The sequence below is a fragment of the Euleptes europaea genome, chromosome 14, assembly GCF_029931775.1.
Source record: "Euleptes europaea isolate rEulEur1 chromosome 14, rEulEur1.hap1, whole genome shotgun sequence".
In the NCBI taxonomy this organism is placed as follows: Eukaryota; Metazoa; Chordata; class Lepidosauria; order Squamata; family Sphaerodactylidae; genus Euleptes; species Euleptes europaea.
Window position 1 is genome coordinate 52,728,936 of NC_079325.1, and position 24,229 is coordinate 52,753,164.

At 44.0% G+C, this 24,229-nt stretch overlaps 2 protein-coding genes across 2 annotated transcripts in view; one reads left to right on the top strand and one right to left on the bottom strand.

Moving 5' to 3' along the window:
* Positions 1 to 3,808: 3,808 nt before the first annotated feature.
* On the bottom strand, positions 3,809 to 17,304 carry SWI5 (SWI5 homologous recombination repair protein). Its single transcript, XM_056860177.1, has 4 exons — positions 17,272 to 17,304; positions 8,095 to 8,216; positions 7,220 to 7,314; positions 3,809 to 3,884 (listed from the first exon to the last, which is right to left on the bottom strand). Exons 1-4 carry the CDS (start codon positions 17,302 to 17,304, stop codon positions 3,820 to 3,822), a joined length of 315 nt encoding a protein of 104 aa, XP_056716155.1. The 3' UTR covers positions 3,809 to 3,819.
* Positions 17,277 to 24,229, top strand: part of GOLGA2 (golgin A2) — a 60,473-nt gene continuing 53,520 nt past the window's right edge. Inside the window, exons 1-3 of the mRNA XM_056860778.1 lie at positions 17,277 to 17,350; positions 22,569 to 22,691; positions 23,104 to 23,184. Coding sequence (XP_056716756.1) covers positions 17,303 to 17,350; positions 22,569 to 22,691; positions 23,104 to 23,184 — 252 coding nt within the window. The 5' untranslated portion in view covers positions 17,277 to 17,302. The remainder of the gene's footprint in view (positions 17,351 to 22,568; positions 22,692 to 23,103; positions 23,185 to 24,229) is intronic.

A 24,229-nucleotide genomic window follows, 5' to 3' on the forward strand; every position in this document is an offset into this window, starting at 1 on the left:
GTAAGCCGGTTTGATTCTCCCTTAAGTGGTAGAGAAAGTCGGCATATAAAAACCAACTCTTCTTCATTGTTACTAATGACTTAGAGGGGATTTAATTTGGATGTGGTGGCAAATGGCCTAGAGCAGGGGTGTCAAACATGAGGCCCACTGGTCAGATCTGCCCCCTCGAGAGCTCTTATCTCTCGCAAGCCAGCTAAAGCAGCCACCACCACCCCAGTCCCGATCTGGGCTGTAGCAGAAAAGAGCAAGAGTCCAGTAGCACCTTAAAGACTAACAAAAATATTTTCTGGCAGGGTATGAGCTTTCGTGAGCCACAGCTCACTTCTTCAGAACACTGAATTACCGATCTGGGCTGGTGAGGCATGGCCCGGCCCGACCAAGTGACATTTATATCAGATCCGGCTCTCGTAACAAATGAGTTCCAACACCCCTGTGATAGAGTGTCTGTTAAACAAGATCTTCAACATCACATTACTTTAGAGCCCAGTTGTTTCAAACTGAAAAAGGGCAAGATGAGGGCCTGCAAAGAATTGTGAGAAGAGGAACAAGAAGAAACTCCCCCAGATCTCCCCACTTAGGATCTGTACTCTCCTGGGGGCCTGGGATCTCAACCCCCCCTTTCCCCTTAAGTGACACTTAGCAGTTCTCAACAGTCCATCCCTAGGACATTTTCAGTCCTCACGGGTAGTTTTAAGGTAGTTTGGGAGTGTTTAGTCTGGAGAAGAGGTTGAGGGGGGACATGATTGCTCTCTTTAAATATTTGAAGGGCTGTCACTTAGAGGAGGGCAGGGAGCTGTTCCTGTTAACAGCAGAGGATAGGACCCGCAGTAATGGGTTTAAATTGTGGGCGGCTGGATATTAGGAAAAACATTTTTACAGTAAGGGTTGTTCGACAGTGGAATCAGCTACCGAGGGAGGTGGTGAGCTCCCCCCCACTGGCAGTCTTTAAGCAGAGGCCGGACAAGCACTTGTCAGGGATGCTCTAGGCTGATCTTGCATTAAGCAGGGGGTTGGATTAGATGGCCTGTAAGGCCCCTTCCAACTCTATGATTGTAAGGATTTCCCCCATTTAACCAAGATATTTTTCTGCATTCCTGAGGAGTGCCGCACCTTATCTGTGAGAGGTCCTATTGCAAGCCTTTCATTAGCCACATGGTGTGAGTCAGGTTACTGTTAAATCTAGTGATACATTACTGACAGTATGTATTGTTGTTCCCCCACCACCACACTCCTGACATCAATCTTTCTGTCCTCCCTAGAAATTCATTGTTTGCACGAGACCCAGCAGTACCTCCGAAAAATAGTTCACGAGATCGGATTGGAACTGAAGTCAACTGCTGTGTGCACACAAGTACGCAGGGTCCGGGACGGTGCTTTCACTTTGGATGATGCCCTCTTGCGAACTCAGTGGACCCTGCAGAACATCCGGAACGCAATCCTGCAGTGCAGACTGAAAGTAAAAGCCGAGCTTCGAAATAGCATGGCTTACCAGGAAATATGTGCCGGCTCTGGGCAAGAGCGAGAGGCTTTCCTGTCCCGGGCTACAGGCGACCAAGAGCACAGTGAAGGTTTAAATCCTTACTCAATTATGAATAAGCTTGAAACAGATTCAGCTACCTTACAAGGGGGGTTATGAGAATAAAACAGGCTTAAAAATGTAAAAGACTGAGTTAATTGAGAAGTCCCTTCACAACAAAAGTTTTTACACAAATGCAGGAAGACACTCAGAACTGCAATAGTATGAAAATGCTTCAGGTCTCATTCCTTACATTGGAAAGACATCAAGTAGCAATTTTGCTTTGGAGAAAAGATGGCCGCAGCAAAAAGAAATCGGCTGCTGATTTGTGACTGTGAAAAAGACAAAGTCATGTGGGCCAAATATTCAAATAGCCTACCCAAGCTTTTTATAATTACATAATTGTATCAATTAATGCTGAAAACAGTTTTTAAATGAAGGGTCCTTCTCTAAAGGACAGTTTTGTACGTTAGAAGTTGTGTGAGTGTTAAGTGCCGTCAAGTTGCTTCTGACTCATGGCGACCTTATGAATCAGTGTCCTCCAAAACGTCCTATCCTTAACAGCTTTGCTCAGGTCTTGCAAATTGAGGGCCATGGCTTCCTTTATAGAGTGAATCCATCTCTTGTTGGGTCTTCCTCTTTTCCTGCTGCCCTCAATGTTTCCTAGCATGATTGTCTTTTCCAGTGACTCTTGTCTTCTCATCCAACATTTGATTCTGCTTTGTTTCCTACTTTTGCATTCCAGTCACCTATGATTATCAGCACATCTTGTTCAGGTGTGTGATCAATTTCTTCCTGAACACTCGCATTAAAACTTTCAGTTTCTTCCTCATTCGCATCTGTAGTTGGGGCATAAACTTGAATGATGTTTATGTTGATAGGCTTTCCCTGAACATTAGAAGTTAAACCCTTGAAAACCGAACTACAGCACAAATCTCTAGCTGCCCAGCCCTTTAGGGACAGCATTAGTTGTAACAATCTGTTTTTGTTATTGCAATCGTTCATTGTTTTTAAAACCCACCTGTGTACCAAGCAACATAATTATACTCTTCAACCACACAAAGATTATCCTATCGCATCTACTTTTTCACGGGACCTCTTGCAATGAGCATCTCCCCAAATGAAGGCCAAACTTGGGTGGGGTGGGATTATTTCATAGCTTGGGATCCAGATTCCAATTTCCCATCAACCACAGTGTTGTTTGGAGGGTAAAATGAGAGAACTATGAATGCCACTCAAGAGTGCCTGGGAAGGTGGTACGAAGTGGGATCTCCATGTTCGGTTGCAGAATCTCAGTGTCAGGGATGACTAGCAGCAGCCTTCACGTTCTGAATGTGGGCTTCCCAGTCATCTGGCTGAGCATAGTTGGAAACAGGGTGCTGCACTATATGTCCTGATTCAGCAGGGCTCTTAGGAATGTGGAAGTCTGATCTCTTTTATATGCATGTGCCATAAAATATTCACAAGGAAGGAAGGGATAAAGATGCGACCAAAAAGACAGCACCTGACATCAAGCGTTGAACAAATCAGTGCAAACAAGGGTTTTCTATTTATTTCAAAACAAAATTCAGCTATGTGTCATTTTTCTTTAATGACCTACTTTATAGCACGTTGCCTACATACATTGTTTGATGAGTTGCAGTCCTAATCACTCTCCTTTTCTACCTCTTCCGAGCTAACATTTCAAGGCAAATTCCTTGGCCCTACCCACCTGCTCTCCCATATACTAACATTCCCCCCAATTGCTCCAGAATACCCCACTTCATTTCACTGTACTGTAAAAGAGTCTGAGGTGGGCGAGGTTTGAATGATTAGGACTGCTAAAAGGTATGAACAGGAAGCTTCTCCAAGCTCATTCCATTTATGGGAAAGGAATAGACAGAAAACATTCTGTGGCAGATTACGCACGGGGCCCTTCGCAGTGCAATCCTAAGAAGAATTATACCCTAAGTCTGTTGAAGTCAGTGGGCTCAGGATGATGCTACTCCACTTAGACTAGCACAGTCCATGCATTATAGCCAGCCAGTTCAACTTCCATGAAGAATTCAACTACAGCACTGAGTCAGTGGATCCACGAAGAGGCTCTTCTGTAGCCTCCTGAACAACTACAGATACTCACTGGCTGAGCATATCATTTCCGCAACAACAATGAGCAGGTAACAGGTTCAACAACCTCGTTGTTCACTTAAAAAGCTCCAAACAAACCATCGTTCAGTTGAGTGTTTCCTGGAAAATCTGAACTAAAAAAAAAGTTGTGTGCTGTATTTGTACACTAACGTCGATGAACGTGTTTTGGTCCCCTTCTAGTCAATAAGGTCCAGGCCAAATTCAGGGTACAGCTCCTTTGTGGTGACCCCTCTGATTACAGCTGTGGGGGGTGGGAAGGAGATAAAACACAGATAACAGCAAGAGAGGGAGGGTTACATCTCATATTAAAGCTTGCGCATCTCTGCATTGACTTAATTTACCTTTTCATATCAGCATTACATTTTATTACAAACATCTCTATTCTGCTTTATCTTGCATTCAAGGCAGCTTACATAATCAAAAACAGAATTAGAAATAAACAACAACAAAACTAAAAATGCTAAAAGACATACCGTATATACTCGCGTATAAGCCGAGTTTTTCAGCCCAAAAAAAGGGCTGAAAAAACCGAACTCGGCTTATAAGCGGGTCAATACGGTAGGGGGGAGGGAAGGAGGGAAGAGGAACTTACTGCCGCCGGCCCGCGCACCTTCTGTGTGGCCTGGAAGCGGCCAGTGGGGCCTGCCTGCGCTCAGGCAGGGCCCCGCCGCCGCCCCCACTGCCGGTTCGCGCGCCCTCCGGGCGGCCTGGGAGCAGCCAGCAGGGCCTGCCTGCACTCAGGCAGGGCCCCGCCGCCGCCCCCGCTGCGGCCTGCGCACCCTCTGGGTGGCCTGGGAGTGGCCAGCGGGGCCTGCCTGCGCTCAGGCAGGGCCCCGCTGCCGCCCCCGCTGCCGGTTCGCGCGCCTTCCGTGTGGCCTGGGAGTGGCCAGCGGGGCCTGCCTGTGCGCAGGCAGGGCCCCGCCACCACCGCCGGCTCGAGTGCAGGGAGGGCGCCGCTGCCGCCTCCAGCTGATCAGCGGGCCTCCTCCTCCCACCTGTCCTGGTGAGTATTGGGTTCAGGGGCTCTTCCCCGTCCCCCCCCCCCCAGGGTGGCGCTGGGGTCGGGATGGGTCTGGAGGGCCCGGGCGGGGGTGGCACTGGGGTTGGTCTGGAGGGCCCAGGAGGCCGGGCGGGAGGGCGACCCCGGGCAGGGGCGTTGTATAAGCTGACCCTCAGCTTATACGCGGGTGCCTAATTTCCCCCCATTTTTGGGGTGAAATTAGGCACCTCGGCTTGTATGCGGGTCAGCTTATACATGAGTATATACGGTATGCATGGGAGGTTTTGCCTTGGATTTGCTGCTCTCCTGAGGCACATTTGTCCCATCCAAATTCTCAAAACTCAACAATAAGCCTCCATGCAGTTTTGAGAATTTGGATGTGACAAATGTACATTCAGAGAGCTGCAAAACCTCCCATGCGTAAACGGCCATAGTTTCCGTTTGTCCACCATGAAAAAGCAGAAGCAATTAATCTACAACTACCCAATCAAAAAACAAAGCACAAAATAACTGCTTTGCACGCCCTACAAAAGGGTGCCCGTGAAGGTACACTTCACTCTTCTTATGGTAGCCCATTCCACAACAGTGATACCACTATAGAAAGGGAAAAGACTGCCCTGAAGAAGAGCTTATTTAGAAAATGGAGGGCACAGATTGGAGGAGGGGCCTTGGCTCACTAGTAGGACATCTACTTTGTATGCAGAAGGTCCCAGGTTTAATCCACGCATCTCAAAGGACCAGGTAGTAGGTGATGTGAAAAACTTCTGCCTGAGGTCTTTTATGCATGGGAATTTTACCTTGGGTTCGACGCTCCCTTGACCCACACTTTTTTTCTGAATTCTCAAAATCCTATGCATGGTGGTAGTTTGCCCCGAAGAAAGTCCTGGAGTATCAGGAGTAAGTTTTTGTACTGCAGAACCACCAGCACAAATCCGGAGCGTCTGAGTCCCTGACTCTTGAAAACACTGCTTTGTAATTGGCTGTAGTCTGCAAAGGGATGTACTAAAAGGAATGACAGGATTGCCCATTGGAAACAATGGGAGAGGCTGCAAGGCCCACTGAAGATCATGGGAGCCAAGACTTGCATGGGATCCATTGAAATACCTTACAGCACAAAAACAGTTGAAAATAAAATGCGGAATGGATTTTCCATTAAGGTCACTTGGCCCAGATAGACTACTCTGGCACTGGATTGACAGCCCCCACAATGCACCATCATTCCACTCTGGGGCTCTCATTCCAGTGCCAAAGCACAGATTCTGTTCCCTGGGTCTGTCATTCCTCTCTGGGGGCTGCCAATTTAGCGCCAGAGTAATTTATCTGGGCCAAGTGACCTTAATGAAAAATCCATTCCACATTTTCTTTGCAGCTGTTTTTGTGCTGTAAGGTATTTCAATGGAGCCCATGCAAGTGCAGCTAAGTTGGTTCCTGATTATGCAAACACTCTCTTCCTCCCCACCCTGCAAGGAGGGGGATACCCGGAGTGCCATATGCACACAGATAGCTACAATTTGAACTGAGTTGATATCAGAGCAGACTTTAAATCTGTGGCAAAACAGCATTGGGAAAACCCGAGAAAAGTGCAGGTTGTGCGTGAGGTCAACTCAGAGGGACAGAAAACTGCATAACTCCAAGGAACAACTGAGTCAGTCCGGAGGCAAACAGTCAAAGTACCCATGCATAAAGGACCTGAGACTCTGGAGATCCACTGCCATTCTGTGTAGATACTGATCTTGAAGATCAATGACCTGATTCAGTATAAGGCAGCTTCATGTGTATGTACAACCCATGTGATTAAGTTTATGATTGTTGCAAGGACCTAAGGAGGCACATGGGTTAATACATTAGTAATGTGAGTCCTAAGTAATGAAGGGCTTCAACCATAAGGACTAGCACCTTGAACTGAGCCCAGAAGCAAACAGGCAGGCAGAGAAGCTGTTTCAGAACAGACTCATGCCTCACAGCACCTGCCAATAAGCAAGCAGCTGCAGTTGGCACCGGCTTCCTTATGGCTCCTAATCCTTATGTGCATGACTCTCCATTACGCTTGCCAACGGTTCAGCTGAAAAGCAATGTAAAAACATAATACATTTAGAACTCTGTAGAGGCCACAGAAAGGACTCATGTGAGGTCATTCTTTCGTGGCCAGTGTGGTTATAGTAATTCAAACCTGATGGCAAAGCATCTCTGTTCTGAGTTAAGCTTTCCCTCTAAAGCAGTGGTTCCCAACCTTTTTTTGACCAGGGACCACTAGGACTTTTTTGTTCGGTGCATGGACCCCAAGGTTCAAAATAAAAATTCCAAGAATTTGAAAATAAACTTTAATCATAACTGTTAGTTAAACATTAAGCTTAGAATAATATTTGAATATATATTTTTATAATAGAGAACTTTTAATTGAAAATATTAATTTATTATGGGTTTATAACTTTGTTTCGCGGACCTTAATTTAGTTCTCACGGACCCCTGGGGGTCCACGGACCCCTGGTTGGGAACCAGTGCTCTAAAGGGAGGTCATTTTAAAGAGAAAACTGCATTATCAGCCAAGCAAGCAAGACCCACCAATCTGCCCTTACCCAGTCTGCCCAACAGCATTTGTCCGGTGTCTTTAATTTCGTTGTATTCATGCAGCAAAGTAATGTGTCTGTCTAATTCCTCCAGGCTGAAGCCTCTGCAAAGACAGAAAAGTCACCATGACACAGAACAAAATAAATGAGCTGAACTGGCTGTTAATTTCTGTTATAAAAGAAGCTACTCTGAGTCACAGAAGGGTCAGCCCTCCCCAGCTATTCGTCATAATCACTTTATCGTTTGCAATTCTATCATTAGTAAGCCCTGCTAAGAAATTCTGCTTCCATAATAAGACATTTCATTTATTTGATTAAAAATTAAGCCCGTTCTACAAGGAGGTGAAAAGAGCCCCGTGGTAAGTTGCAGTACTGCAGTCAAAGTTCTGCTCATTACCTGAGTTCAATCCTGACAGTCGGTTTCAGGTTGCCGGCTCAAGGTTAACTCAGCCTCCAGCCTTTCAAGGTGGGTAAAATGAGTACCCAGCTTGCTGGGAGTAAAGTGTAGATGACTAGGGAAGGCAATGACAAACTACCCCATAAATATAGTTTGCCTAGTAAACTTTGTGATGTGACGTCACCCCATGGGTCAATAATGACCCAGTGCTTGCACCTTTACCTTTTTTACAAGGAGATGTACATGGTCCCCCACACACATTTTGTCCTCTCAACAATTATTGATGTTAGTTAGGCTGAGAGAGAGTGACTGGCCGAAGGTCACCTAGATTGCTTCATAGTAGAGCGGGGACTCCCCGGATATATTCTGAAACTAACCAGCAGATGAAATACAGCATCCACCCATGCTAGCAAGTTGCACCTCTCCTGATATTGTAGCAGGGTTACATAGATCTCAATCTGCCCATCAAAAGTGAACAAGAACATACTCAGCCAACAACTGTGCTATTTCCTGGTCCAGAGCACGGTCCTTGCACTTCAGCTCTTCAATTTCACGCTGGAGGGTTTCCCTGTTGGCAACATCAGACTGACAGGCCTTTGGTGACAGGACCTGTCAGGCAGAGTCAGTGTTTAACATTCCAACATTGCAGTACTGACTGCGTTGCCAAGAAACCCGGCAAGATACTTCTGTAAGCATCACTTGTGACTTAAGCATCACTTGTGACTTATGCAGAAGGGCAGAGAAAGATCACACATCAAGAGCTTGAACAAGTGTCAAAAATCAAATCAACCAGTTCCAAATGTTCTGCCAAGAAAAAAAAATTATCTGAAATAAGCTGCAGGGGTTCAACCTCTGTAGTCTTCCTGGAAAATGACAAGGCTCACAGAAAAAAAAATAGCTTTCAGTTTCCAAGTCGAGTCACACAGAGATGCTGAAAATGTAAATTGCAGATCTTTAAAGCTCAAAACAAGAGATAATCTCAGCAGGGCTCCACACAAAGCCTAGTTTTAAAGAAAGGGGCTCCCTCCTCCTGAAAATATCTGATTACTAATGCTCTGAGCACAAGTTTGGCATCTTCCTAAGAGAACTAGTTTATAAGGCAAGCATCTTTGAACGGCTGGTTTACATGAGAATTGAATACTAGTTTTACAGAAACACAGTCTGATTTTAATTTAAGGAAATGATATAATACAGTAACAACTCACCCTAAACCCATTTATCATTTTCACAATCACATGTGAGGAGGAAAGTATGGTCATTTAACAATTCTCTTAGAAATAAAAATAGTTCCACATATGCAGAGTTCCCTTTGGCTAAGAGTGCTGCCTGTAGACATATCTTGTCATGTTCCTCTTCATGTTCAAGACAAACATCACAATCCTCATTCAAGGTTCCCAGATTCAAAAGAAGAGGCACACTAGTGCATCAAATGACATATGGCCCTAGAATCAACCTACTGCACTTTTTATTCCACCCTTTTTCATAGCAAGGTGGTACACATATTTCTTCCTGTTTTATAATACAGTGTTATCATGTAAGCATAGTACAAAAAAAAATAGGAAAGAGCAGGAATTAGAATAAAGATGGTGCATCTGAACTGTTTAAAAAACCCACTACTAAGTTATTTCTTGAGCTCTCTTAGCCTGGAAATAAATCTCCCCCAACCAACTTTGTTAGTGAAGACAAGCTTGAAATCAAGTTCTAGTTCATTATTCAATTTAAAGATACCAATACAACCTGAATCTGCACCCCAAATTGGCCTTTGGCCTACCCCAGATCAAACTACCAAATGACTCTCCCCTGTTAGCTAATTCCCAGACTCAAGGTGCAGAGGAGAAGTTTGGCACACAATCACTAACCGGAGATTTGAAACGTGCATTGCAGTTTCTCCAGGTTCCAGTAGGTGTCCTGAATGAAAAGAAAACAGTCATTTAAGCCTTTTAAGTCTTTCAAATCATAAACCTAGCAAGAATTAACAAGACATTCTTTTGGCTGTTCATCAGTGGGACCAGGCAAGGAAAGATTTATAGTGCATCCCTATGCAGAGGTTACTCCTTTAACAATTGATTTCAACAGCCTAGACTGGAATAATTCTGCATATGCTGCACCATCAGACAAATGACTGGTCAGATTTTGACTAAAACATTTTCCAAGCAACGTTAAAACACTAACAGCCCATTCCTCAAATACGCCAGCGGCCCGACCCAAAGACCTTAGGAGGGTGACGAAGGCCTCCGCTGGCGCAAGGGCCCCAGAAGGCGCACGACAGCATTAGTGGCCCCAGCGCTGGCATGCAGGCCCGGCTGCTTAGCAAAATAAACTATATTTGTGAAACAGTTAAATTAACCTTAAAAAACAACAACACTGTGATGAATTAGTACTACTTTTACCAACATTAGGTAATGTTTCTGTAACACTGAGTTATTCACTGCAGCTGAACTATTCTTTCCTTTGAAGAAACACTGGAGCCAGCCCAGTTTGATTTCTTTAAAGTCAGATTAAAATAGAAATAAAGCAAAGTGACAACAGCTATTTTTTCAAAAAAAGGCAATTGTGCTAACGGTTCTTGTTTGGAGATGTCAGCAATTATAATGGGGAGGGGCAGAAGGAGAAACTCTGTTGTACTTCTAGGGTTACTAAGGGGCTAGGAGGTCCTTACTCCACATCTTTGCAAACAAATGACACCAGCATGAAACTGAAAAGGAAGCAAATACCTACACAATAGAAATTCTGGCATCTGACTGCAGTTAAAACGAGGTTATTAATTGACTGGGTCAGCTAACAATATTCAGTCTGTACAACACAGAACTCAGAGAGAGAAACCTACAAGTGTCACAAAGCTCTTCTAAACTGACCAAACACATTTACAATCTAATTCCTGATACTTTTTATTCAGAAGAGACCCACTGACCTCAGTTTAGAAATAAAATTACAGCCGTGCAGCTTAATCTTTTCCATGTTTGCCTAGAAATCTTACCAAGTTAAACGAAAATCCCTCTCACAGGTCAATCTACACAGCATCATAGCATGTTTTCTGAGAGAGGATCGTTTGTTATATCAGCACACACACACACGGATATACAGGCAAAAAGAGTGCCAACAGAGCCACAAAAAAGCTATGGAATGCAGTCACAGTAGGAAAAAATGATGACTCTAGAAAAGCCTTATTAAGAATGTAAAGAGATAAGTTAGGTCAAATGAATATAATATATATTAAGCAATATGGGATAAAACATAACAATTAATGGCTTAATATAGACATTTTAGAATTAAATTCAAGTTTAATGATTAACTTTAAACGCTTATCTGGAAGGATCAAGAAATAAGGTTGAGTAGATGGTAGAAATATAAATTGTTTGAATAGATTAATTCACGACAAAGTAAGGCACATTTGGGTTATATGCTGTGTGGTGTGGCAGGGGCGTAGACTTTCCCATTTCTGGGGTGGGGCCTGGGGCTGGACTAGAGGCATTATTATGACATCATAGGGAGGAACCAGTGACATCACAGAGAGGGGCCTCCATTGCCACTATCTATGGAGGCAGGGCCATGGGGGATTTAGGGAGGGGCTTCCCAGAAATTTAGGGAGGCTTCAACAAATAAACTTCAGACCGCTGAAATACAACTTTAATTTTAATTACCAATGCAAACTGTTTCTTTATTTACACTTTTAAAATTATAGTATAATCAAATATTCTCCTAATCTCCCGTTACCGCCTACTGCTGCTCCCACAAGCATCCTCTCCTGCCATATTCAACCTCTCCTTCCCAATTTCCCTTCACCTCCCCCCAATAGTTGGCATGTGTTGGTATGATTAGTGGTAAACCTACAGATTGCTTCATCTAGTTACAACCCCCTTGTTAAGATGTAATAATTCAAAATAACCTGTACTTAAACCTGTGATTGAGCCTTGCCTGTCTCGTGCTTGACCGTAGAAAGGTCTCTAAAGGCATGCGAATGACTTTCTGAGTCACAGGAGGGAACAGGTATGGTAAGGGCTATTCTGATAAGTTTAGCTAATTCTGGTAGTAGCTGTTGCAGACATTTTCCTTGGGGAAAAGAGCTCACCACCTCCCGAGGAAGCCTGTTCCACTGAGGAACCACTCTAGCTGTTAGAAAATTCTTCCTAATGTTTAAATCAGTGGTTCCCAACCTTTTTTTGACCAGGGACCACTAGGACTTTTTTGTTCGGTGCAGGGACCCCAAGGTTCAAAATAAAAATTCAGAGAATTTGAAAATAAACTGTAATCATAACTGTTAGTTAAAAATTAAACTTAGAATAATATTTGAATATATATTTTTACAATAGAGAACTTTTAATTGAAAATATTAATTTATTATGGGTTTATAACTTTGTTTCGCGGACCTTAATTTAGTTCTCTCGGACCCCTGGTTGGGAACCAGTGGTTTAAATGGAAACTCTTTTGATTTAATGTCAACCCGTTGGTTCCGGTCCGACCCTCTGGGGCAACAGAAAACAACTCGGCACCCTCCTCTTCAAGTACTTGAAGACGGTTATCCTATCCCCTCTCAGTCTTCTCCTCTTCAGGCTAAACATACCTCCTCAGGGGGGGTCTAGGGGAGGGTCTCCCCCTGTCTGCTGGGCCCCGATTCCATCCCCTATTCAAGGGGAACGCTTGCTCCAGTTTATCCAGCGCGCCTTGCAAAGTAGAGGCAATCCCACAGCCTCCGTCAACTTTCTTTTCGCTTTGCATGCTGGGATTTGGAGTCGGGAAAAGTAGGCGGCAGTGCATTGTGGGAATATACGGGCAATTCATGCCTGCATTGCTGCTGGGTTTTGTAGTCTTTGAAGACTGAGTGAATTCCGGTTCTATAGTTCAAGGATCTGGACTATCTCCTTCCCGAAAGCTGTAAAATAAGGAGATGGTTGTACACATCGTTCCATTAAAAAGCAATAATAATAGAAAGAAAGAAGTAATCTTTAAAAAGCAATAATCTTTAAAAGCAATAATAATAGAAAGAAAGAATCTTTAAAAGCAATAATAATAGAAAGATGAAATCTTTAAAAAGCAATAATCTTTAAAAGAAAGAAAGAATCTTTAAAAGCAACAATAATAGAAAGAAGTAATAATCACATTCTGATTTTTTTTTAATCCAGTAAATTTTGGCTTTGGCTGAAAACAAGATTGGTTTAGATCACTGGTTCCCAACCAGGGGTCCGCGAGAACTAAATTAAGGTCCGCGAAGCAAAGTTATAAACCCATAATAAATTAATATTTTCAATTAAAAGTTCTCTATTATAAAATATATATTCAAATATTATTCTAAGTTTAATGTTTAACTAACAGTTATGATTAAAGTTTATTTTCAAATTCTCAGAATTTTTATTTTGAACCTTGGGGTCCCTGCACCGAACAAAAAAGTCCTAGTGGTCCCTGGTCAAAAAAAGGTTGGGAACCACTGGTTTAGATAAGAGTCTGGTGAGTGACATCGTGGAAATAGGAGTGGTGTGAAATCCAACCAAACCCCGCTTTAGGAGAGATATTATTCCACCCCTCGCCCATTATTTCAGCCAATCTCTATGCCATAAGCAAGAATGATAGATGCCTCCTACTAAGTTTACTGTTAGGGTTGCCAACCTCCAGGTAGTAGCTGGAGATCTCCTGCTATTACAACTGATCTCCAGCTGATAGAGATCAGTTCCCCTCGAGAAAATGGCTGCATTAGAATACCCGACTCAGGGAAGAAGTGTTATTTTGGGCTTACTTTTGTAATACCAATCCTAAATCAGACACACTGTGCAAATCTTTAATAATGACTCAGAGGGAAGGGCCTGGCTATACCTGAAATACCTGCTGCTGTTAACTGCCTGGCATGCATGGCTCTGAACTTTCATAGCCAAGAACAGATCTGGCTAGTAAATGCTTCTCTGGACTGATAAAAACTGAATACATTTTAGTAATTCGTATTTGGAAGTCCCTCATAATATGAGGTCTTAAATTCAAGTTTACTTGTGAATAAACTCAACTCAGTTTAAATACTATATGGCTGGAAAATACCCTGGGACAGTTAGGAGAGACAAATGCCCAATCAGAAAAAGACCCTGAAAATACTACAAGATCAGAATATGGACAATATTAGCAAAAATGAGCATTTTTGACAGGCTGCATTCAGAAACTGGGCTCTCTTGCTGACCTGCCACTAAGGACCCCTTCAAAGCGTTTCCTTGATGGAAAGATTAATCCCCTCTACCAGACTATGGCTACACTTCTAACAGTGCCATCCTAAGCAAGTATTCACAGAATCCTAATCAGGTTTATTAGTTGAAGCTTATTTCCAAGAGTAAACCCAGTACACTATGGATGGGGAGAAGTGGGCAGTGCGTTGCACCTATCCAAGTGCCTTTACCAAAAGAAACACTGGTTATGTTATTTATGTCTGTAAAATATGCAACACAAACATTTCCAGATTCAAGAGGCTCACAGTGATTTACTGCACTTTCTACATGTGAAAAGCTGGGCCATGCATCTTGAGTAATAAGCCTATGTTGTTATAAGTGTATGTTGTTCTTTAATTGCTGGTTTATCAAATAAATATCAAGCGGTAATAGTTCTTTGGGTATTCTTGATTCAAAAGCCACACAATTTGCCACTAAAATGAACTTTCTACATGTGTTCAATCGCTAGCTGTCATTTATCCACAGTCACAGGGCTGCCATCTTAGAAAATGGTCACTGCTCAATCGTCACAGAATAAACTCATCTACCCAAGGCAACGTATTAGCAAACTAATTAAAAAATATAATTCTTCGTACAGCTACTTTTATAACTATGTTCCTTGGAATAATTCGTGTAGTCCATTAATATTGTCCATACTGTCTGTGGTCCAGATTTATCCCACAATAAAACTGTCAGTTTTTAATGTGCCACAAGACCTCTTGTGCCTTTCAACAGCTTGTATTACAGAAATTCAACTGGTAAAGTAGCTTTTCTTCATGCAATTTTCTGAGGGAACACTACTGGGGAGAAGAAAGAAAGAAAATGCAGTCTTCACAAAATGCATAGTTAAATGGTGGAACTCCCTGCCCCAGGATGTGGTGATGGCTGCCACCTTGGAAGGCTTTAAGAGGGGAGTGGACATGTTCAAGGAGAGGGATACCCTGGCTACTAGTCAAAATGAATATTAGTCACGACATATACCTATTATCTCCAGTATCAGAGGAGCATGCCTATTATATTAGGTGCTGTGGATCACAGGTACGATAATGCTGCTGCAGTCTTGCTTATGGGGTTCCTAGGTTGGCCACTGTGTGAACAGACTGCTGGACTTGACGGGCCTGGGTCTGATCCAGCAGGGCTTTTCTTACGTTCTTATGCCTATTACATGAGATGTTTTGGAACACAGGCATGACAATGCTGCTGCTGTTGTCTTGTTTGTGGGGCTTCCTAGAAAGGGTTGCCAGGTCCCTTTTCGCCACCGGCGGGATATTTTGGGGGCGGAGCCTGAGGAGGGCGGGCTTTGGGGAGGGACTTCAGGGCCATAGAGTCCAATTGCCAAAGCGGCCATTTTCTCCAGGGGAGCTGATCTCCATCGGCTGGGTACCAGTTGTAATAGCAGGAGCTCTTCAGCTCATACCTGGAGGTTGGCAACCCTATTCCTAGAGGCACCTGGTTGGCCACGGTGTGAACAGACTGCTGGACTTTAGTCTAATCCAGCATTACCTTTCTTATGTTCTTATGCCTATTATATTAGGTGCTTTGGAACACAGACAGGATAATGCTAGGGTTGCCAACCGCCAGGTAGTAAACATTCACTAGGAAATTGATTCAATTAGGCATATGTATTTCCAAATAATGCGTTAATAATGCCAAAATCATGAAAATTCTAAATCATATCAAATCACATATGTGCATTTCAAATCAATAAAGTATTTTGCGAGTTGGCGAGATACTTTTGTGTTGACTCAAGTTGGCGAGATACTCGCAAAAGACTATTGATTTGAAATGCTTGTGATTCAACAGTACATATGTGATTTGATATGATTTAGAATTTTCATGATTTTGGCATTATTAACGCATTATTTGGAAATACATATGCCTAATTGAATCAATTTCCTAGTGAATGTTTTCTGCTATTTTGGGTTTTGCTAACTAACTATATAGCAGGCTAACTGTATATTTGTCCAACCGCCAGGTAGTAGCTGGAGATCTCCTGCTATTACAACTGATCTCCAGACAAGAGAGATCAGCTCACCTGTCAGTTGGACTCAATGGCATTGAAATCCCGCCCCGCCCTCCTCAGGCTCCGCCTCAAAAACTTCCCGCCGGTGGCGAAGAGGGACCTGGCCACCCTAGACAATGCTGCCGCAGTCGTCTTGCTTGTGGGGCTTCCTAGAGGCACCCAGTCTGCCATTGTGCGAACAGGCTGCTGGACTTGATGGACCTTGGTCTGATCCAGCAGGGCTTTTCTCATGTTCTTATACCAATTATATTAGGTACTTTGGAACATGGGCAGGGTAATGTTACTGCAGTCGTCTTGCTTGCGGGTTTCCTAGAGGCACCTGGTCGGCCATTGTGTGAACAGACTGCTAAATTTGATGGGCCTTGGTCTGATCCAGCAGGGCTTTTCTTATGTTCTTATGGATACTAGTCATGATGCATACCTATTCTCTCCAGGATCGGAGCAGCATGCCTATTATCTTAGGTGCTGTGGAACACAGGCAGGGCAATGCTGCCGCAGTTGTCTTGCTTGTGGGGCTTCCTAGAGGCACCTGGCTGGCCACTGTGTGAACAGACTGCTGGACTTGATGGGCCTGGGTCTGATCCAGCAGGGCTTTTCTTATGTTCTTATGGATACTAGTCATGATGCATACCTATTCTCTCCAGGATCGGAGCAGCATGCCTATTATCTTAGGTGCTGTGGAACACAGGCAGGACAATGCTGCTGCAGTCGTCTTGCTTGTGGGGCTTCCTAGAGGCACCTGGTCGGCCATTGTGTGAACAGACTGCTAAATTTGATGGGCCTTGGTCTGATCCAGCAGGGCTTTTCTTATGGATACTAGTCATGATGCATACCTATTCTCTCCAGGATCAGAGGAGCATGTCTATTATAATAGGTGCTTTGAAACACAGGCAGGACGGTGCTGCTGCAGTGGTCTTGCTTGTGGGGCTTCCTAGAGGCACCTGGCTGGCCACTGTGTGAGCAGACAGCTGGACTTGATGGGCCTTGGTCTGATCCAGCAGGGCCTTCCTTATGTTCTTATGCCTATTATATTAGGTGCTGTGGAACACAGGCAGGACGGTGCTGCCTCAATCGTCTTGTTTGTGGGGCTTCCTAGAGGCCCCTGGTCGGCCGCTGTGTGAACAGGCTGCTGGACTTGACGGGCCTGGGCCTGATCCGGCCTGGCTTCTCTCGTGTCCTCATGACAAGGAAAAGGCGGGAAAAGGAAAAGGCGGGAAAGGGCTCGCGCCGACGCCCGCCGTTCTCCCCCCCCTCCCCTTTCCACGGGCCCGTCTATGCCGCGCGTGCGCCGTCAGCAGCCTCCTCCTCCTCCCCCCCGCCCTGGCGTCTGGGCCCGCCCGGGCGAGCCCGCTCAGCCAGCGAGCAAAGGCAGCCGGGGGGCGGAGCTTCGCCTCCCCCCCTCCTCCCTCCCTCCCTCCCTCCGCGCTCTCCTTCTTCCTCCCCGCCCACTTTCGTCCCCCACCGGGCTGACGTGGCCCGGGCCCGGCTCGGACATGGCGGACGGGAGCAGGCAGAGCAAGCTGGCGGCGGCCAAGAAGAAGGTGAGCGAGCAGCGGGGGGGGGGGAAGGGGGCAGGCCCGGGTATTTCCCCTCCTCCCCCCCCAGGCCCAGCAGGGTGGCGGGGGGGGGGTTTCTCCGCGCCCTGGAAGGAATCCCCGGGCCTCGGCACGCCCCCAGCCTCCCCCTCCCCCCCATTTCCCTGGCCTATACCTGTGGCGGGCAGGCCTGTTGACCCCCTGAAGGGTGGGGTGTGTGTGTGACGTGGGGTCGCCCCTCCCCCACGAATGCACCCTTGCACACAACGAGGGAAGCAGAAAAACCAGAGCCCCCCCCCCCCTCCTTTCGGGGTTAAATATCCCAGACAGACCCCTTGAACGCCTGGGGTGTGTTTTATGCTTGGAAGCGGATCCCCATGGGGTTGTGCTATGGGGCTTTCCCCCCCCCTTCCTAAACCATGCCCAATGCACCCTTTTGTGTCTGTGAGAAGAACTCGTTTTATTTATTGGTTCTTTTATTTATTGGTCCTTCGACAATCTTGTATTTATGTTTAATGTCTTGAGTATCGTTTGAATACCTGGAAGAGGATCCCCTGTGAAATCTTAGTGGAGGTTCCCTTCTTGTTAAATACCGTAGTTACATCTCTTGAATTCCTGGGAAATGAAAGGATTCTCTCCTTCCTCCCCAGGTTTGGTGGGTGGGAGAGCCCCCCTGGGTGTGTGTGTGTGTTAAGTGCCGTCAAGTCGCTTCCGACTCATGGCGACCCTACGAATGAAAGTCCTTTAAAATGTCCTATCTGCCCCTGGGTAAGGATCCTAAATGCTTCCCTTGAGAAGATCCCCTCATGAACATTTAGTGGGGAGAAAGGAAGACTCCTCTCTTGTTAAATACCCCAAGCACATGCCTTGAATGCCTGGGTGACTTCTCCCTGCCGCGTGTAGGTTTGGGGGGAAGATAGAGGACTCTTTATTGTTAAATGAATTTGATGCATGCGCTGGATGTGTGTAAGAGCATTTATTTCTGCTGCCTTTCCCAACGCTCCATTTCTTTTGTTGTTGTTGTTAAATTTTGTGGACCAGTCTCACAAAAGTAATTTTCCACACTTTTATATATACATATAGCAAACACACACATCAAATGCCCCTTGAATGACTTGGAGGTCAAGTTAAAGTTCACAACCCATCTTCTGATTCCTCTCTCTGTGTTGTTTGGGGAAAGATTTGCTGGGCTGCACACACATTTCCCCTGTACAGTTGCCTGTCAATTTATGGATTCTAGGTTATGACCCACTCCAAAGCTCTGGAGGTTTAAAAGGATGGGCTTTGCACCTCATTTGTCGAGGAGTTTGGAGAAGCCTGTGTACGTGCATTGGGTCCTGTATGAAGTGTCATTCTTCAGATCAAAGCAAGTGTAGCAGGGTGAAGCTTCTTCCTCTGTTGAAATTTGGGCAGTGCCACCTGTATGCACTGCTTCTTTGACTTTGGGGTGATAGAGGTGAGCAGGGACAATTCCCCGGATGCCACTGTACTCGCATGCCTGTTGTGCAAAGCTTCCTAGAGTGGTCACATGAACTTGCAGTGCCATCTTGGATGCATTATAACCCTGCTGCCATAGGCAGCTTTTAGAATTTGTCGTTGAAAAGCTGCCTGTGGCAAAAATGAGGCAGTGACATCTCCAAGATGGTTCTTAATGCCCACAAGGCTGCTTTAGGATGAATATTCACATGCATGTGTCTCTCCATCGCCACAAGAGCTGTTGCTGTGTGCCATTCTCTGGTCAGCAATTGTGTGTCCCAAGAGGGAAGCATTAGCATCAAGCTGAATTCTGCCTCAGACAGCCAAAAAAAAAAGGTGTAGCCTTACTTTAGTCGTATCAAGGTTGTCTGTCCCCCATTCAGTAGTAAATAAAGACTATCACACCTTCCAGTCTCAAGAGGCCAGTACCTTGTTTGTAGGAGCAAAGTGTAATGAAGGCTTTTTCCTTTATCATTAATTTACTGAATGATAGAGGCACCCTACATTCTTATAGGAGGCTATTAGCGAAATAATTTATCAGGTTTTTCTAAAAAAAGAGGCTTGCCAACCATCTCTTCCTATAGGGGTTACAGTGGAGGATATTGTGGGGCAGGGGTCCCCAACATGGTGCCTGTGGGTGCCATGGTGCTTGCTGACACCTTTTCTAGTGCCCGCCAAGTGTTTTTAGGAAGTGAGTGGGGCCAGGTAGGGGTTTTGCTCAGCAAGGCTTCTGATTGACAATTGGAGATTGAATAGTTGTGCAGATTTTGTAAAATGCAGCTTTGGCAGAAGCTGCCACTACAGCACAAGGATCTACACTGTGCTACTGAAGTTAAGCTGTGGCAATAATTTTGTGGTTGGCTCCTCCTCCTGTGGCAGCCATTTTGCAGCAGCCATTTTGTTGCTGCGCCTTCCATGCCATGTCAGAATTCCAAATGTGCCCACAGGCTGAAAAAGTTTGGGGTCCCCAAAAAGGAAGAAAATAGTTTGCCCAGCAGTCTGGCTACAGTTTTGTATAGAAATAAATGCCAAGTTTAGGCCACAGATTCCATTTTAACACTGAACAGTCAAACTTGGCTTTCTAGTTATTCTATCAAAGTCAGAAGCTTTGCTGAAACATACATGTTTGTCAGTCATAGTTTAGAGCAGAACTGATGATTTATTCCAAGCAAATCAGGATTGAATTCTGTGAACAAATGCTTGGGATTCTATTCTGTTAAGTACAGAGCAAATTACTTCCAGGTAGAATGCATAGGATTGAGTAGCATGTCTCACTGTGTATACTGCGATCTGGATGTTTGATGTTTCTGGTTCTCCTGGGATTGAGATCAGAAGAACTAGAAGGGCTGGTTTCGTTGGTTTTGATGTTCAGGTTGTCTATGAAACCACTTACATGGAGTGTGTGTGGGTTTGCTGAAAAATAATAAATAGTCTGTAGAGACAGATTTACTCCAGGGAGTCAAAGTAAAACACAACACAGTATGGAAATTCTTACATTGGGGGGTCAGGGATGCTGGTGAGTCAACTCAGTTTGGAAAAAATTGGAAAAGATTGATTAGAAGCACAGGTTGTCCCAGAGCCTTAAGTGTCCCAGGACAAAAGTTCTGCATTTTATATTCTGTGTATACATTGTGTGATATCTACAGCATATTTGGGGCCTAGAATGTTGAATATGAAATCACAAAAGTAGGTTTTTTAGAATGTTTAAAGAAGTGGCTTGGTACAGCATGTTGTAGTAGGCATTTGTATGGACTCCCTCACCAGTTGGAATATTTTAAATGGTAAAGATAGTCCCCTGTGCAAGCACTGGGTCATTACTGACCCGTGGGGTGACATCACATCATGACGTTTACTAGGCAGAATAGGTTTTATGGGGTGGTTTGCCATTGCCTTCCCCAGTTGTCTACACTTTACCCCCAGCAAGCTGGGTACTCATTTTACCGACCTTGGAAGGCTGAATCAAACTTGAAACTGACTTATGTCGGGATCAAACTCAGGTCGTGAGCAGAGCTTTTGACTTCAGTACAGCAGCTTACCACTCTGCACCACGGGGCTCCTATGGAATATTAAAGTTAATACTTTATTGTCAACTTCTTTGTATATTGGTATAGTGTTTAAAGCACATTGCACTTTTTCAATATTTATGAAATTAAATAACAAAGGAAAATATGTAAACAATCCTGTCCAAAATACTCCTTTGGAGTGTGGTTTGTGTCTTCTGTGTCTCCTCTTCATCGTATTGTGAAGAAAATAATGTCACACTTAAATGAATGGCAGTAGATCTTTTTTCCTTTTAGGGATGCAACAATTTTATCCTAGGATATCAGTGTGATTATAGAGCACAAATGAGAGGAACTTTTAAAACGAAGTAGTTTGTGGACATGGGTTAGGTTGTATAGTACAGTGTGATCACCTATTAAGTGACTGGAACAATTATTGCCAGTTTATATGTGACTGACCAGGCAATTAGAGCTTCTACTTTGGCCAAATAGATCTGGTGTAGATAGGGTGTGGGCTTTTGGGGGGGGGGCAGTCCAACCTTGCTTATTGGCTTCCATCACATATTTGTAGTTCTTGCGATGTTTTGGCTTTAATTGTGGACATTTATTTCTTCTAAAAATTTAGTCTTTCTTTTTGAGATGCCCTAGTGTCCTTTCTTTCCTTTTATTAATAAGCGCCTTCAAGCAAAGGTCTTGAGCACAAAACCAGTACAGTAGAATAAAATAAAACACATGACAGGATAAAATATTGCGATGCTTGTATACAGTTATCCCATAAAACATTGACCAATTAAAACCCATCTTATTGGTGCTTTAGAGAAGTCATTATTGCAAAAAATATGGCAACAAATTGGGTTAGTTCTGGATCCAAATCTGCTAAGAAAAAAGAGAACACCCAACAGGAAGCTAATATTTGACCGGGATAGACATAATCCAGAATTCTCTGTTGGTCCACTGGTCACAAAACAACATGAGATGGTCTGTGGTCTGTATTGCTCCAGAAACACTGCAACAGGAGTGATCTGAAAAGGGAGTTTTAGCAAAATGTCCTTCCTACATCCATCAGCTGTCTTATGGCTACATGACCCTATAGGCTTTTTTTATTAGAAATACTTAGTTGGTTTCAGAGGCACTGCAAATGTTTGCAAAATCTGGTGGTTTTGCAACGTCTGAGCATAGGGCATTAAACTTGCTGAAGGTGTCTACTGACCTCTGTGTGGTCTAAGTAGTACTGTTAACCCATGGTAGGTTTGTGTCTACATCTTTTGTTGACTTGTGTCTACATCTTTTGTTGTGATCAAGGTACATCAGGGAATGGCGATCATGGAAATTTCAAGAAACCAGTCAAACTGAACCCAAAATGTCACCTAAAACAGGGCCCCTCAGACTTTTTGAGCCTGTAGGAACCTGTGGAATTCTGTCAAAGGGTTGTGGGCATAGTCACAAACATGGCTGCTGTCAGGAAAAGTGTTGGTTGGCTCCATGGTGCCCACAGGCCCCAATGTTGAAGCTATACCAAACACAAAACAAGTCTTAAAAACTGCAATAAGTTTTTTGCATAGTGACTGCATGCATTTAGCTAGTAATTATACTGAAAATACATCACTACCAATGAAGTCCAGTAAGTATGCCTGGTCCTTTTCCTAATCACCTTATACTAGAACACAAAATATATCATATTGTAGTTCTTAGTTTAGGGTATAGAAGGTTTACTTAGACGGACTTCAATATTTTCTTCCATTTCGCAGCTGAAAGAATATCAGCAGAAGAATAGCCCTGGATCAACTGCCGGAGCTAAAAAGAAACGCAAAGGTAAAGACGGAAGTAGACCGGAGACGCCAACTAATGATGGCCGGGAGTCTCCTGAAAACGTGAGTGGCATACTGTCTTCTTTACTCTTCTAGTTCTCCTTGGAGGGAAAGTTTAAAGTTGTAAGAAATTGAACATGGTGATGTGTTTCTCACTCGTACATTGGTAGGACAAATAAGTTCAAGTAAATGTCTAGAAATAGACTTTTGGTCTTATAGTTGTATTCTGGGCAAGGCTCATTGAGGATGTTTTGGAATTTGCCTTTGGGGTGAATGTTGCTTCCTGATCCTAAGCAGATTGCTTGCACGTAAGTTCCATTGATTTCAGAACTAATTTTCATCTAGGTGTTCTTAGGATCTCAGCCAGTATCCCTTTCCTTTTTCCTTTGGCTTCAGGAGCCCATTTGATCAGTGTTCTCGTTCTGTCCCTTTTCTCAGCTGTTTCTCTTTCCCCTTTTCTTTTCACCTCCTTTAGATTCAGAACATTCTGAAGGTGCTGGTGTCAGACCTTAACCGCTCCAATGGGGTAGCCATACCTTCATTGGACAAGAGGAAGGTGAGGCAGTATTCAGAAACTGTCCAGCTGGGTTTGCTGTCCATACTGCATGCTTCAGATCCTGCTTAAAAATGAGGGATTTTTAAAAAAATAGTGGGTGGGTGGGATAGAACCTCATTTTGTGATATTTGTTGCCAGTTGTGTGAATGTTGTTGCCATCATTAACATAGACCTATTTTTAACCTGTTTTTTGTTGCTCTTATGTGTATTTTCCTTGACTTGGCTCAAGTTTCAAGTGTGAAGAAGGGAAGTGCCTTTGACTTTTTAAAGATAGCTTTGCTTAGAGCAGTTGCTGTTGCAGTAATGTTAGGCATCTGTGAGGGGATTGGGTAGAGAGAGCTACCCCCACTATTTCCTGTTTCCAGGGTGATAGTGACTGAATGCATGTGACATTGTTCACGGTGGACTAACAGGCTGAGTATGACTTCTGTGCTTGTGATATTCTTTTATCCGCGTAAGTAGTTTTTATTTAGAAGCATAGAAGCATTTCATCACAGAAGGCAAGTTCTCACTCATCTCTAATCAAATGTTCAGCCTGGTGGATGGTTATTTATGCCAACTCATGTTCTGACAGGTGATGGAACTTGCACAAGTGATAAAGTCTGGGAAGTGATACACATTCAGATATGTCTTAGCAGGAAGTTAGACATACTTTCTGTCAAGGGTTATAGGTTCTGGTGTCTTCATATTCCATATACTTTCAAGGATTGCTGATGTGTATATGCATTAGGAAAAATAGACATACATTTTGATTTCACTAGCCCAGGTTTCATTTGTTTAAAACAAAATACTAGTTATAATAGGAACCCAGAAATAAAGCCTTACTTTTAGTATTGTCACTTGTCCACCACAAAGTAACTTTACCTTTGTGGGAGCCGTTTAAACTCGGAGCTTCTATTCCATTTGTATTTAATGGCCAATATAGACATACTGGTTACAGGAACAAAAAGTAGAATCTGTGTTGTGTGATAGATCATTCACTCTGATGTATTCCTTTTGAAGCTGTTATAAATGAAGCATAATCCCATGTTGTCCTGATGGGAAC